This window comes from Denticeps clupeoides, unplaced genomic scaffold (genome assembly GCF_900700375.1).
Source record: "Denticeps clupeoides unplaced genomic scaffold, fDenClu1.1, whole genome shotgun sequence".
Classification (NCBI taxonomy): domain Eukaryota; kingdom Metazoa; phylum Chordata; class Actinopteri; order Clupeiformes; family Denticipitidae; genus Denticeps; species Denticeps clupeoides.
This window is the reverse complement of record NW_021629717.1, coordinates 80,692-97,132: the sequence shown is the minus strand read 5'-3', so window position 1 is coordinate 97,132 and position 16,441 is coordinate 80,692. Positions and strand designations below refer to the sequence as shown.

At 43.5% G+C, this 16,441-nt stretch overlaps 1 protein-coding gene across 5 annotated transcripts in view; it reads left to right on the top strand.

Annotated features, from left to right (window-relative positions):
- The window catches only part of LOC114772548 (centrosome-associated protein 350-like), a 38,518-nt gene that overhangs the window by 4,578 nt on the left and 17,499 nt on the right, over positions 1-16,441 (top strand). For 4 of the 5 annotated variants that reach the window (XM_028965419.1, XM_028965420.1, XM_028965422.1 and 1 more), the window contains exons 8-14: positions 119-229; positions 2,413-2,526; positions 6,259-6,375; positions 11,364-11,956; positions 12,547-12,662; positions 14,845-15,812; positions 15,894-16,032. In XM_028965419.1, the coding sequence (XP_028821252.1) occupies positions 119-229; positions 2,413-2,526; positions 6,259-6,375; positions 11,364-11,956; positions 12,547-12,662; positions 14,845-15,812; positions 15,894-16,032 (2,158 nt within the window). The remainder of the gene's footprint in view (positions 1-118; positions 230-2,412; positions 2,527-6,258; positions 6,376-11,363; positions 11,957-12,546; positions 12,663-14,844; positions 15,813-15,893; positions 16,033-16,441) is intronic. The other variant, XM_028965421.1, reaches the window with a different exon arrangement.

The window sequence follows — 16,441 nt, the reverse complement described above, 5'->3', positions numbered from 1 at the left end:
TGAGCTGGTGTTGAGATTCCAGGACTCTCCACACATACTGCTTTAGTATTTCAACTAAATATGTTATATGCTGTTGTACACTGTTACAAAATGTTATTCCATTATTTGATTAATATAGGTTTCAACACCAGTGAGGCTAAACCGCAGGCTGTGGATGGGAAACCGTGGAAGGAAAAGGACCAGAGCCTAAAAGGGGAGATTTACAGAGACTTGACATGGAAGATCGCCGGTAAGAACAAAGCTGCATCTTTTTTCAGGTGGAAACGTTTGAAGGTGGTGAAACCATGAAGATGGTGAAATGCATACAGGGGTGATGGCATCATCTGAAGCAGCCTTCCGATAAAAAGATAAATTTGCATTAATTGCAAAAGTTCTGGTTTTAACTAGTTAAAATATTTCATCGATTTACAGCCAGTTTAAGCTTGAACGTAATACATTTCCATTACACATTTAAATAATGACACATTAAATGGCCCATGACATTAATGTTTTTGCTTTTATGTCGGCTTTAGTGTCTGATGCAGAATTACAGCCACTTTGATCCAATCCCACAATTAGATTGCCCAAGGATGCGCCGTTTCTGTGTGTGTGGCGTTAAATTCTAAGGACGAGAGAGGCATGACTAGGAGTAGAGTGGCTCATAGAAGTTGTGGGCATTTGTGGAAATTGTCATCAACACCATTCACCAAACACAAAGTCGGCTTACGTTCATTTTTTCTGGCACAACAGTATTAACCCACTTTCGTGACTACACTAAAAGCAACAGCAATGCTTCGCTCGTTTGTAAGCCATGATAGTCAGTAGAGATAATGTTTTAGGGGAGGGGTGGGAAATTGTCTGGGTGAAAAAAGCTTGAGAAACGGCGGGGTATCCTTTCCACTTATGACTACATTAGCGGACAAATTCCAGATCCAACCGTCTGAACGGCGACGCAGAATGGCCAAAGTACTCTTTTCACCTATCGCCATTTTTAGCCGCTGCAGGACCAAATACAGGCAAGGGGAACTCAAGTGGAAAGTGGTAATCTCACAGTGACATTTTCATGTCATGGAATAAATAATAAAATGTAAATGCAAAAAGTATTAAAAGATTATGTAAGTAACAACCACAGTCTAAAATTAAGAATAAAAGTTTTTGAATCTTACTGAGAGCAAAATATGCTTCCTATATAATAATATATCTTCTGATCACTGGTCCACTTCCTTACCTGCTAGGCCAACACTGGTGCTTTTGTGTAGAACAGAATAATTGTTTTGGATTTTGACCTTAATAGCTTCCATATTTTCACTGGTGAGTGAGGATGGAGATCTTGTATATACGCTACTCTCAATAAGTTAGGGATATATTGAGAGACTTAGTGGATGTCATACAAATAGTGTTTGTTTCACTTCAGGCATTTTTGGGATAGGAAGGCAGTTGTATTGGGGTGATAAACACACCTCATCTTGTGTTTTCCATGTAATGGTCCCATTGTGTACAGTTGTGCCTTATAACAGGGGTTCTAGGGGGTACTAGGGTTTCCAGCAAACCATTCGCCTCTTCACCACTTTGCTTGAATGCCAGACGACTGTTGCAGGTGACTCCACTGACACCAAGACACCACCATGAATGTTTGCAGTGGGCACAAGACCATGTGACCTGGACAATGCAGCAGTGGCCTACTGTTGGGTGTCTGGTCATCTTGCACAGAAATGATGGTTGTCAGCTTTGCTGGAGAAGGCGAGGTGAACGATACGCGGAGGTCAACATGGTCCCCAGGGTTTGCTTTGGTGGAGGAGGTGCAACAGTCTGGGCAGGCATCACCCGTCTCCGAAAACTCAGTCACTGCACATTCTTACCTCAGAGACCTCATAGAACCCATCATCATCCCCCAATTCTGCCAGCACACCCCCAACTTTCTGTTCATGGATGACAATGCTCCACCACATCGTGGCAGAATTGTCACAGCTCAACTTCAGGAAGTTGGAGTGCCTCATGTTGTGTGGTCATCAATGTCCCCTGACCTGAACCCCATAGAGCACGTCTGGGACCAGTTGAAGCAGAGACTGAATGATCGTACCCCACCCCCACATGACCTGAATTGCCCATAATTACTTTGACCTTTTCATGTAATGCCTGCCGTTACACCACTTACAGCATTTACAGCCCTTATCCAGAGCAACTTGCAATCAGTAGTTACAGGGACAGTCCCCACCTGGAGACACTCAGGGTTAAGTGTCTTGCTCAGGGGCACAACGGTAGTAAGTGGGGTTTGAACCTGGGTCTTCTGGTTCATAGGCGAGTGTGTTACCCACTAGGCTACTACCACACCAGGTGGCGCTTTAGGCACCGATTTAGCATAGTGCGGTGTTCTAAATATGGTTTTTATTATTGAGTTGCTCTCCTTTAACTACTTTGTCTTGTGAATGGCAGAAAGTTCCAGGCCCAGGCTGAGGGTGGGTGAGCATGCTGAAGAGAAGAAGCCTGCAAAGCCAGTGAGGAAAGTACACAGATCAGCTTCTGCTCCGGAACACAAAAACAGGCCAGGTGGGACCCGTACTCTCTGACTGAGCATATGTATGTATTTGTTGTTTACACACACATTTACAGGTAATTTGTTACTTGTGCATCTGGAAAGTATTCAACTTTTTCCACGTTTTGTTATGTTACAGCCTTATTCCAAAGTTGATTAAATTGGGGTTTTCCCTCAGAATTCTACATAAAACACCCCAATGGCAAATTCATTAAAAATAAAAACTGAGATAAAACTGATGTAAAGAAGTATTCACAGCCTTTGCTCAGTATTTTGTTGATGCACCTTTGGCAGCAAATACAGCCTCACGTCTTTTTGAATATGATGCCACAAGCTTGGCACGCCTATCCTTTGGCCCATTCCTCTGTGCAGCAGCAGCAGCAACAACAACAACAACATTTGTTTCTTATGTAGCCTAAAATCACATACAATACGTCTCAATGGGCTTTGACAGGCCCTACAGTTGACACCTCCACACTTGACCTGCACACAAGGAAAAACTCCACACAAAAAACCTTTAGGAGAGAAAAAAAAGAAAGGAAGAAACGTTGGGAAGGAGTGATACAGAGAGGGACCCCCTTCCAGGGTACAGTGAGCCTGCAAATAGTGTCAGTGCAGGGCTGGTGATTATTTGTCCAATAAGAGAAAAAGTCCTACAGTTGTAGAGGTGGAGAAGTCCAGAGTGTAGTCCAGTGTCATGGTGTTCATTACGTGTCCATTATGATGCTACTGGTCCTTTTGAGATCCCTGAAGCTGTAGCTGTAACGGTGGTGGTGGCTGTGGTGACCCTCTGGTTCATTTCATGCTGGGTCATCGTTTAGCAGTTGTCAAGAACCAGGATTTATCTGCTGGTCTCTTCACTGGGGTCTGCCAGTAGTCTGGGTGCTTGATTCCGTACCTCGGAGAAAAGAAACAGAAGCAGCGGCAGATGGTGGCATTGTACTGATACTGAAATATGTGGTTATAGTGGTATATTGGTGCTACAGTGGCCCGGTACCCTAACTAGGACAGCCTAACTGGAGTGAAGTTAACACTGTCTGTGTTTAAGGGGGACTGTGTAATAAAGTGGACTTAATAATTGACACTGTGTCTGGAACTTTAACAGAAGACCTGAGAAAACAGATGTGTTTTCAGTTTAGATTTAAACACTGAGACTGTGTCTGAGTCCCGGACACTGACCGGTACGCTGTTCCTCAACTGCGGTGCTCTATAGGAGAAGGATCTGCTCCCAGCTGTGACCTTCTGTATCTTGGGTACTAAGGGTTCACTCAGGTACTGCGGGGCGAGACCATTTAGAGCTTTATATTAGGGGTGTGCAAAAAAATCGACAAAAGAATCCCGATTTTCCCCAAAGGATCCAAAATCGATTCATATTTACCATTTTGTAACTGCGCGAGTTTGTTTTTCCGGATAGGAGTTGGCCAATCCTATAGATGGCGCTATGCTGGTTTCTGCTCAGATAGCAATCCTTGGTGGGAATAAGAAGAAAGTGGGTGTGTGCAAGCAATGGATGGACGTGCCATGGAAAATGCAATGGAAAAGAAAATTCAACCTTCCCCATCCCCAAACGGTTTAGGTAAAGAGAAAATGTTCACAATTAATTAATATTTCAAATGTTACACTTGATACAGCACTTTACAGCCAAATGTAGTAGCATTTTTATTTATTCTGATAATGGAACTTTACAACCAAATATAGCAGCTCTTTTTTTTTTATTTACTAAATTTAATTTAAATTTAATTTATCTAAAGTGTCAATTTAAGTTTATATTTTTGCAACAGTTTATATTTTTGTAATGTTACTAATATCTCAGGGCTGTATTTAGTTTCAGACTATTGGAAAATAATAAATAATTAAAATCTTTTTGAACCAAGAATCGATCAAATCAAATTGTGACATTATCTGAATCGTACACCCCTACTTTATAGGTCAAAAGTAGGATTTTGTAGTCAATCCTAAATTTCAAAGTCAGTCAGCTTTGTCAATTCTGCCACATGTACAGGACATACAGTGAATTGAAATTGCGTTACTCTCAGACCCATGGTGCATACAAGTAACATTTAAATACAAAACAGTAACATTAAATACAACAATAACATTAAATACAAGGGTATAAAAATAGGCATAATATATAAAAACACAATATACAAATAAGGGCACATGGTGGAGAGTGCAAACCACGTAAACAATGTGAACAATGTAGTGCAACAGAGCAGTCTTGAAACTGACTGAGTAGTGTGAGGTAGAGAAGTTTGTGGGGCAGAAGGGGGGAGTGGGGGCAGAGCCGGGAGAGAGTTGAGCTTCCTGACAGCCTGATGGGTGAAGCTGTCCTTCAGTCTGCTGGTCCTGGCCTGGAGACATTGGCCTTATTATGGGGTGTTGTGTGTACAATTTTGAGGGGGAAAAATTATTTAATCCATTTTGGAATAAGGCCGTACTATAAGAAAATATTGACAGTCCAACTTTGTCCCTTTGCTCGGTGGACATCTCCCGGTTAGGCAGGGAAATAATAAGCCACTTACATCCCCTCCCCCATCACATGCAGTGTGTGCATATTTATTTGGCTGTGATCCTGTGGGAATGTGTACTACTATGTTTAGCATGTGGACTAGTCAACTTGTCCCCCTGAGCCTCATTTCTCAGTAATATTGTGGCTACAGACAACATTGTTTTTTCAGGGCCGATATTGATACTACTTAATGAGGTCTGATGATCAATATGAATTGACAGTAAAAATGTTTAATTTTACAAAGTTTACAATCAAAAGTTTACTTGGAAAATGATTCATGATACTAGATAAAACAGAAGCATGCATAAACAATACAGATTTATATTCACTGTATTCATAACTTTTGCAACAAGAATAAGGCATAAAAAAAGCATTTAATGAAAAATTAGATGCCTGAGCTGGACTAGTAAAACACCTTTATCATTAACACCTCTTGGTTTGGAAACTTGATCAGTAAATGATCAGTAGATATGAGAACACGTTCTCATCAGCAGGAGAAATTCTGTTATGGAAGCTCAGATAAGCTCCTTTGAGCTGGCTGTTAGAATGCGGGCATTACAGGGATCCTTGCTGCCTCTCAGAATGGCCGGTTTGTGAGGCACTTTGTGCCAACGTACATTGTAAATAGTGCTTTACAAATACAGTTATTACACACATGCTTTCGATGGATCAGAATATCACCACATCAAGGGTTATTATTCTGACATTTTCAACAGTATGACTGGGAAACCAAGCTTCCTTTTGTAAATGCTGGTATTCACTGTGTAAGACGGTTTTAATGTTTTAATGTGGGGAAACATCAGTTGCATTCCTTTCTCAGTAACAGTCTTCACTTAGCTGAACATCTCCACCTGTCCTCCTTCAAGTGACAGCGGGCTTCTGCGCACATTTTTCAATTCACATTTTTCTTATGTTATTTTGTTATGTTCTGAAGTTTATTTTATAGTCTGAGCAAGTGCTTGGTGTGGTGTAATGTTCAGAACATTAGAAGGTTCTCCCTTACTACTGTACTCACTTCTACCTTCACAAATTAGTCAATAATTCACCATATCAGTTTGCACGACAATTTCAAGGAATGAGTGTCTCATTTTTTGGCCCAGAGGCATATGCTTGTCAGAAAGGGCATTCTAAAGGAGGCTGTAAAAGGGTTATGAAAAGATTTTTGTCCACCTGGTCTTTCTGTGCATGGTAATGTTGTCACTTGATCTTTATACACATTTTTTTCTCTGGTATGCAGCTATCAGCACATCATCCTGGCGTGATGGCCAGAAGCTGGTGAAGATGGTACTGGGTCACCCACCACGGGTAGAACGTGAGTCCCGTCCACAATCTGCAGACAAAGCATTTCCAGCACGTGAGTGGTTTTCCCAAATGCACAAACCTGGCAACCGCTGCATGCCATTGCAGATTGCGAGAATGGGAAGGATATTTAATTTAAGTGGCTTGCTGATTTTGTAAGTTTGTCCAATGACAAAGAAATGAAAATAGCACAAAGGAAAATTGAAAAAATAACTTTAAATAAAAGATAGAGACTGATTTGCATTTCATTGAGTGAAATAAGTATTTGAACCCTCTAACAAAAAAAGACTTAATACTTAGTGGCAAAACCCTTGTTTGAAAGCACAGAGGTCATTTCTTGTACTTGATGGCCAAGTTTGCACACATTTTAGGAGGAATTTTGGTCCACTCCTCTTTGCAGATCATCTCTAAATCACTAAGGTTTCGAGGCGGTCTCTGTGCAACTTTGAGCTTCAGCTCCCTCCAAAGGTTTTCTATTGGATTAAGGTCAGGAGACTGACTAGGCCACTCCATGACCTTAATGTGCTTCTTCTTGAGCCACCCCTTTGTTGCCTTTGCTGTATGTTTTGGGTCATTGTCGTGCTGAAACACCCATCCACGACCCATTTTCAATTTCCTGGCAGAGGGAAGGAGGTTGTCGCTCAGGATTTTACGATACATGGCTCCGTCCATTTTCCAGTTGATGTGGTGAAGTTGTCCTGTGCCCTTAGCAGAAAAACACCCCCAAAGCAAAATGTTTCCACCTCCATGCTTGACAGTGGGGACGGTGTTTTGGGGGTCATAGGCAGCATTTTTCTTCCTCCAAACACAGCGAGTTGAGTTAATGCCAAAGAGCTCAATTTTGGTCTCATCTGACCACAGCGTTTCCAATGCTTTTCTTGGTTACTGTGGTCCCAGCTACTTTGAGGTCATTAATTAACTCCTCCCTTGTAGTTCTAGGATGATTTCTCACCTTTCTCAGAATCATTGAAACCCCACGAGGTGAGATCTTGTGTGGAGCCCCAGACCAAGGTCGATTGATGGTCATTTTATGCTCCTTCTATTTTCGAACAATTGCAGCAACAGTTATCACCTTTTCTCCCAGCTTCTTGCTAATGGTTTTGTATCCCATTCCAGCCTTGTGCAGGTCTACAATTTTGTCTCTGACATCCTTGGACAGCTCTTTGGTCTTTCCCATGTTGGAGAGTTTGGAGTCTGCCTGATTGACTGATTCTGTGGACAGGTGTCTTTTATACAGGTGACTAGTTAAGACAGGTGTCATTAATGAGGGGGACAAATTGAGTAGGCGTGTCTAACCACTCTGTGGGAGCCAGAACTCTTAATGGTTGGTAGGGGTTCCAAATACTTATTTCCCTCAATGATATGCAAATCAGTTTCTATCTTTTATTTAAAGTTATTTTTTCAATTTTCCTTTTGATGTGCTATCTGTCACTGTTAAAATAAACCTACCATTAAAATGATACTGTTCTGAGACTTTTCATTTCTTTGTCATTGGACAAAGCGAGGGGTCAAATAATTATTTCCTCCACTGTATGTATAATATTTTAGTAGGGGAAAGAATTATTTGATCCCCTTCTGATTTTGTAAGTTTGCCCACTAACACAGAAATAATCTGTCTATATTGTATGTGTATTTGAACAGTGAGAGACTGAACAATAACAAAAATGTTCATGAATGAAATAAGTATTTATGCTAGTGTGCGGCACATGCTTTTAAACAATTACAAGCCATGGTAGCCCATTACCAGAAGGTTGCCAGGTGCCACTGTGGTCACCAGCTAGACTGGCAAGATGTGTGAACAGGTCCCAGGAACAATCTAAAATATTATGTGGTCTTGCTCAAAACCTTTTAAGGAATATATGGCTATAATAGTTAACCTTTTCCATTTTTATTTATTTTCATTTTTGCTGAAACATAAATAGATAAGAGAAAGGGAAAAGGGAAAGAGAAACAAAAATAAAACTCACCTACATTTTCAAATGACATGCAGACAACCATTATAACAAGAAACAGAAAGAAAGAAAAAGGCGGGTTCAGCACAAGTGCAATCTCTTTAGATTGCCTGCTTATCAGTACTGCACTCTTAAAAGTGTACCTTTGCATGGGTTATCTATTTCCTCCATAATGTCCTGGCTTTGAGCATGGCATTTTCAACCAGTTCAGCTGGCATTTTTGATCAATCTCCAGCAAAGACACCCTTATCCAGAGCGACTTACAATCAGTAGTTACAGGGACACTCAGGGTTAAGTGTCTTGCTCAGGGACACGATGGTAGTAAGTGGGATTTGAACCTGGGTCTTCTGGTTCATATGCGAGTGCGTTACCCACTAGGCTACTACCATATCGCCTATAGCATTTAATGAAAATCGCCATCACCCTGCATCTGACCCTCACCCACCTGGACAATAAGGTCACATACACACAAATTCTGTTCATAGACCTCAGTTCAGCATTCAACATAATAATCAACACCTGATGGAGAAGCTGAGCCTGCTGGGCCTGAACTCCTCCCTCTGCGCCTGGATCTGATCTTGGACTTCCTGACTGAGAGACCTCAGTGTGTCTGGATCGGGAACAGCTTCTCCAACAGCATTTTCACGCACCACCACACTGAGCACTGGAGCTCCTCAGGGCTGTGTGCTCAGTCCAATGCTGGCTTTATTAAGATATGGGGCGTTTGTGCAGTATGTAAATGTTTTACATGCTCTGGAATTATGAACACTGATAAATGTGATAACAATGTCATTTTATGCAAATAATCTTTTGGGTTATTTGTCTTTCGTATGCTCTCAATACACTGCCATCACCAGAACACAGATAAACTCAACAACAATACACCTCCAGCCTTATACACCTGGTTTTTGAACATCTCTGCTCATTTGCACATTCCAGTAGATGGTGTCTCTCAAGTACAGAGTAGAAAAAACAACAACAATGTGCAAGGATGTGGTGTTATTGTCCAAGTTGTGGATTGTTTGCGATTTATAAATAACTATATCTACTTTTTATGAATAATAGGCAAAAACAAACTAAATCTTATATACAAGTGAACATAAAGTGCAGTGTGCAATGATGGAGGTGGTTCGCAGTGTGACAGTTTCAGCTGTTTAGGAAGGAGATGGCGAGGGGGAAGAAGCTGGTCCTGGTCTGCAGGCTTCTATAATGCCTGCCAGAGGGCAGCAGGTCAAAGAGCCTGTGACCAGGGTGTGAGGGGTCTGAGATGATTTTCCCTGCCCTTTTCCTGGATCTTGAGAGGTACAGGTCCTGGATGGAGGGCAAGGGGGCACCGGTGATCCTTTCTGCTGTCCGTACAGTCCTCTGCAGTCTGATCCTGTCCTGTTTAGTGGCTGCTCCATACCAGGTGGTGATGGAGGAGCACAGGACAGACTCAATGACCGCAGTGTAGAACTGGATCAGCAGCTCCTGTGGAAGACTGGACTTCCCCAGTTGCCTCAGGAAGTACATCCTCTGCTGGGTCTTTTTGAGGATGGAGGAGATGTTGGTCTCCCACTTCAGGTCCTGGGAAATGGTGGTGCCCAGGAGCTTGAAGGTCTCCACAATAGACACCAGGCTGTCTGATATAGTGAGGGGGAGCAATGTTGAGGGATGTCTCCTGAAGTCCACCGTCATCTCCACAGTCTTGAGCGTGTTCAGCTCCAGGTTGTGTTGACTGCACCAGAGTACCAGACGGTGTTGAACGCCGAGCTGAAGTCCACAAACAGGATCCTGGCGTAGGTTCCCGGGCGGTCGAGATGTTGCAGGATGTAATGCAGCCCCATATTCACTACATCATCCACTGACCTGTTTGTCCGGTAGGCAAATTGCAGGGGGTCCAGCTGGTGTCCCATGATGTTCTTCAGATGGGCTAAAACCAGGCGTTCAAAGGATGTCATGACCACAGACGTCAAGGCGACAGGTCTGTAGTCATTCAGACCAGTGATGGTGGGTTTCGGAATAATGGTGGAGCATTTGAAGCAGGTATGAACTTCACACAGCTGGGGTCATTGTCTCTGGGAAGGGGTGGGTGACCGAGGAGGATGGGGGGGAGTGAGGAGTAATGGTGGTCATTGTCTCTGGAGTGGGGTGATTGAGGGGTGTGAATCTGTCCCTCTCAAACCTGCAGTAGAAGGTGTTAAGTTCTTCTGCCAGGTCTTTGTTTGCTCCAGCAGGGGGCGGGGGTCGTCTGTAGCTGGTGAACTCTCGCAGGCCTCTCCAGACTGACGCAGGGTCGTTGGCTGAGAAACGTTCTTGCAGTTTCTCAGAGTAGCTTCTTTTAGCCACTTTGATCTCCTTGGTCAGCGTGTTTCTGGCTTGCTTGTACAGGACCCGGTCACCACTTCTGTAGGCCTCCTCCTTGGCCTGGCGAAGATGCTGCAGTTTGGGACTGAACCATGGTTTATTGTTGTTGTATGTGCAGAAGGTCTTGGTTGGTACACACACATCTTCACAGAAACGGATGTATGATGTCACCATGTCTGTCAGCTCATCCAGATTTTTAGATGCAGTTTCAAAAACAGTCCTGCAGTTCCTGCTTTGCTGCATTGGTCCACTTCACAGTTTTGACCACAGGCTTGGCCCGTTTGAGTTGTTGCCTGTAAACTGGAATAAGATGGACCAGGCAGTGATCAGAATGTCCCAAAGCTGCCCGGGGAACAGAGCGATATGCGTCTTTTATGGTGGTGTAACAGTGGTCCAGTGTGATTTTTTTTTTTCCCTGGTGGGGCAATTGATGTCCTGATATGTCCTGTTGGACCTGTGCATTGTCCTGTTGTCACCTATAGAGATAACCTGTACAGTGTTTAAGTTTAGTTGTTTCTTTTATGATTGCACTATGGGGGGTAATCTGTGTGAAACATTATTTCAATACACTATACTGTGTATGCTGTTAAACTGACAAAACCAATCATGAATCTTGAATCCTGTCCAAAGAATACCTCTGTCATTTTGTCATTTGTTACGTTTTTAAAAATAGCCCCTTTGTAGCACCAGTGAATTGCTTTAGTCATGTCATGACTATTTCAGTTGGTTCTGTTTTATATATCAGGCTCCAGGTCATCTTCAGCCAAGACTTCCCAGCAAAATGCCCGGCCCAGGCCAGCTAGCGCTGAGCGGCAGTCTAACAGTCAGCCCGCAGAAGAGCAGCAGCCCCTACCAGAGGAGGAAAAATGCTCTAGTGTTGACCACCTTCAGTCAGCCAACATCCGCAGCATCCTGAATGACCTGGAACTGGAACATCAACCTGCAGAGTTAGATTCCGAAGTGACCAGGAGGGCTGTGGTGCATAAATCACGAACCCTGACTTCCAACAGCGGACCTGTGAAGACTGCTGCTGCTTCAGAAGGCCTAGATCCAGTACCCAAGAATCGGCATTACGACGCTGATACGGTGCGACAGTACATCGCCAAGCAGCAGGTAGAGCGGCGCAGGCGTCATGCAGAGGAGCGCAGGGCGCAGAGGGAGGAGGCAGAGAGACGGAACCAGCGACTGCAGGAGTTGTACAAGAAGCAGAGAGAAGGCGTAACCAAGTCCCAGACAGTAGCAGTACCCACAGAGGGCGCGGTCCAAAAGAAGTTCCAGGAAACCTACACCAAACTGCTGCTGGAGCAGAGCCTGTTGGACCCGCCGACCATCCTGCAGGTACAGTCACGGTCTGACATTTGTTGGAAATGAAGGAGGTCAATCAGTAGTTACAGGGACAGTCCCCCCCTGGAGACACTCAAGGGTTAAGTGTCTTGCTCAGGGACACAATGGTAGTAAGTGGGATTTGAACCTGGGTCTTCTGGTTCACAGGCGAGTGTGTTACCCACTAGGCTACTACCGCCCATTCACCCATCCTTACTACTCCTTAATACTACTCCTTAAAGTTTAAATAAAATTTAAATGAAGAATGCATTGGTTAGTCACAACAAATTTCAAGGAAATGGTTGATTTAGTTTAGTGATAAGTTAACGATGTGTAGTACAGTTTTTTTTCTATTAGATTTTTAAGAAACAAATATATACTCACACTTGTACAATTAACATAACTATAAACAAGAAGTGATATTTTTTGTTACTTAATATTAAAGCCATTTTCTCCCGTAGAATGTAAACTTTTCCAGTTTCTGATTAACTTGTGCCATTAACTTCTCCATGTAATGAATGTCCATTGTAACGTTGATCCATGTTTTCATGTATCTGATGAATGTTAAATTGCATGTGTATGTGGTTGTTTTTGTGTGGAAGCAGAGGCCCATCTACCAACCATCAGGGGAGTCAGACAAGGAAAACAAGAGACATGAGCGTCCCAACAGTGCGTCATCTAGCAGTGACCTGTCTGGTCCTGAACTTCAGCCACTGTTCAGGTCAGTTCTAGCAGCACATATCAAGTACACCAAATGTAACATTAGGATGGATTCAGCTTGATGTCCTGGCACAGGTATACAGTGGGGCAAAAAAGTATTTAGTCAGCCACCAATTATGCAAGTTCTCCCACTTAAAAAGATGAGAGAGGCCTGTAATTTTCATCATAGGTATACCTCAACTATGAGAGACAAAATGAGAAAAAAGATATCCAGAAAATCACATCCTCTGATTTTTAAATAATTTATTTGCAAATTATGGTGGAAAATTAGTATTTGAGTTCATCTCAATACTTTGTTATATACCCTTTGTTGGAAATGAAGGTCAAACGTTTTCTGTATCTCTTCACAAGGTTTTCACACACTGTTGCTGGTATTTTGGCCCATTCTTCCATGCAGAAGAATATGCTCCTCTAGAGCAGTGATGTTTTGGGGCTGTCGCTGGGTAACACGGACTTTCAACTCCCTCCAAAGATTTTCTATGGGGTTGAGATCTTGAGACTGGCTAGGCTACTCCAGAACCTTGAAATGCTTCTTACGAAGCCACTACTTCGTTGCCCGGGTGGTGTGTTTGAGATCATTGTCATGCTGAAAGACCCAGCCACGTTTCATCTTCAATGCCCTTGATGATGGAAGGAGGTTTTCACTCCAAATCTCACGATACATGGCCCCATTCATTCTTTCCTTTACATGGATCAGTCGTCCGGGTCCCTTTGCAGAAAAATACCCCCAAAGCATGATGCTTCCACCCCCATACTTCACAGTAGGTATGGTGTTCTTTGGATGCAACTCAGCATTCTTTCTACTCCAAACAAGTAGAGTTTTTACCAAAACTTTCTATTTTGGTTTCATCAAACCATATGACATTCTCCCAATCCTCTTCTGGATCATCCAGATCTCTAGCAAACTTCAGACGGGCCCGGACATGTACTGGCTTAAGCAGGGGAACACATCTGGCACTGCAGGATTTGAGTCCCTGGCGGCGTAGTGTGTTAGTTACTTTGTTACTTTGGTCCCAGCTCTCTGCAGGTCATTCACTAGGTCCCCCCGTGTGGTTCTAGGAGTCTTGATCATCGTTCTTGTAATCATTTTGACTGCACGGGGTGAGATCTTGCATGGAGCCCCAGATCGAGGGAGATTAACAGTGGTCTTGTATGTCTTCCATTTTCTAATAATTTCTCCCACTGTTGATTTCTTCACACCAAACTGCTTACCTATTGCAGATTCAGTCTTCCCAGTTTTGTGCAGGTCTACATTTTTGTTTCTGGTGTCCTTACACAGCTCTTTGGTCTTGGCCATAGTGGAGTTTGGAGTGTGACTGTTTGAGGTTGTGGACGGGTGTCTTTTATACTGATAATGAGTTCAAACATGTGCCATTAATACAGGTAATGAGTGCAGGACAGAGGAGCCTTTTACAGAAGAAGTTATAGGTCTGTGAGAGTCAGAAATCTTGCTTGTTTGTTAGTGACCAGATACAAATTTTTCACCATAATTTGCAAATACATTCTTTAAAAATCAGAGTATGTGATTTTCTGGATTTCTTTTTTCTCATTTTGTCTCTAGTTGAGGGATACCTATGATGAAAATTACAGGCCTCTCTCATCTTTTTAAGTGGGAGAACTTGCACAATTGGCGGCTGACTAAATACTTTTTTACCCCACTGTATTTAGTTCTTGATTGAGAAGTGTCAATCATAATATAGCTCTGGGGAAGCATGCAGAGAAAGGTGTGCATTTAAATGACTTACAATGTGTGTGCTAAACTAAAGTTATTCTGCAAATCAAAGCGTCCACTCAGAGACCGTAACTCTTGTATTTGAAAACATCATGTGACTATGTAGAAAATGTATGGGATACATTGATATCGAGGCATTGATAATCGTAATCAAATTGTGAAACCAGTGAAGGTTCACACCTCTAGATTACAAATAAAATGCAGTCCACTTGTGATTTATGAAGTAGCATCTGGGTAGTCTGCAGGAATTGCGTTATGTACAATGGTCAGATATAAAGTTCAACATGCACAGCAATTGTTCTAAAAGATAATGCTCTTGACATTCATATGAATGGCAGGACCCAAGGTTTCCTGAGAATGTCCCTGAACATCACTGTTCCATCTTACCCATAATACCAGTCGTCTGTTCCTCCTCTGAAACTTGCATGGTGTCTGTTTTGGTTGTGGTCAGGAATGCGCTGGGTTTGCCCACCAGCCCCTCATGGCTGCACATGGATGGACGCAGTCTGGTAGGACGCAGTGGTCTTGAAACGCCGCTGGCACCTCCTTCTGGTCAGCTCTTCTCTAAACTGCTGGCTCTGGATGCCACGAAGACCCCTTACGTGGACGTCTTTACCCCATCTGCCACTCTGGCTCCTCCCAGCTTGAGCCACAGTAGAGTTGATCGCATTGAGGCTCTGAAGGCCACTGCTGCTGCCCTGTCCAACCGCATCGAGACCCAGGCAAGGCAGCTGGTAGCCACTGGGGCTTTCAACCATGGATGTGATGTAGACCAGAGTACAGATCTTCTTCTTCAACCTCAGCCCCCGCCCCAGGATTTCTATGGCGGAAGTGTGAGTGTCCTCTGCCAGGACTCTACAGGCTGTGATGCAGTCACACAGAGGATCGATCAACTACTGAGGGTAGGACAAACCATCTATGATGACCCCCTACCAGGGGTTGGAAATTTGAGCATCATCCACAGAGAGCAACAGGAAGAAGCCCTCACTTCCATGCCAGCTCCAGCTGTCCTGTCCCTAAGTTCCCCTGAAGGTCTTCCACCATGGCAAGAGCCACATTTTGAACCTGGAGATGGGCAGAGCCCAAGGCACCATGACACTAGTGGCAGCTCCATCAGCGAGGGACCCCTACTGAGTGAAGGCAGCTTTTCAGAAGAGGACTCCACTTGCCACCCTAATCCAGAGGTTCTCCAAAAACCTTCCAGAAACATCACCCAGCTTGACTTCTGCTCCAATCGGATGCACAACCAACCAGTGGACCAAGTCTCTCGATTCATAAGGGAGGCTGAGGGATGTCCCGGGGTCAACCTAGAGACCTTGGGCAAGGATTGCAGTGCAGGACCCTTGGAGGATCTTGCCAAAGGCAGTCCCAACAGTGTTGTCAACATCTTCCTCAAGAATCTCCCCAGAAACCACCAAGGTCAGCAGACACTCAGCAGTTCAGAAATACACAGTTAAAAGCATAATGAAGATATGTAACAAGTTATTGTATTTCTTCAAGGGTTCAATGGCAGTAATGATGTTTCGTCTCCAGCATTGGTTAACTCTGCTGATGAACATCTGTACGAAGATGACTTCAGCATCTCAAGATGCAATGGAGGTAGTGGACAGTCTTCCAAGAGATCTCCAAGTCTTTACAGGTGTGTGTCTTTCTGATTACCTGTGCTTTCGTCCTGCGATCATGACAGGTATAACTGCAGTAATTCTGTGGAAAACAACAACATTTATTTCTTATATAGCCCAAAATCACATACAGTATGTCTCAGTGGGCTTTGACAGGCCCTAGAGTTGACACCCCCCACACTTGACCCTTCTGCACACAAGGAAAAACTATAGGAGAGAGAGAATAAAGAAAGGAAGAAACGTTGGGAAGGAGTGATACAGAGAGGGACCCCCTTCCAGGGTAGAGTGAGCCTGCAAATGGTGCAGGGCTGGTGATGACTTTTACAATATAAAAGTCCTACAGTTGTAGAGGTGGAGAAGTCCAGAGTGTAGTCCAGTGTCATGGTGTACATTACATGTCCATTATAATGCTACTGGTCCTTTTGA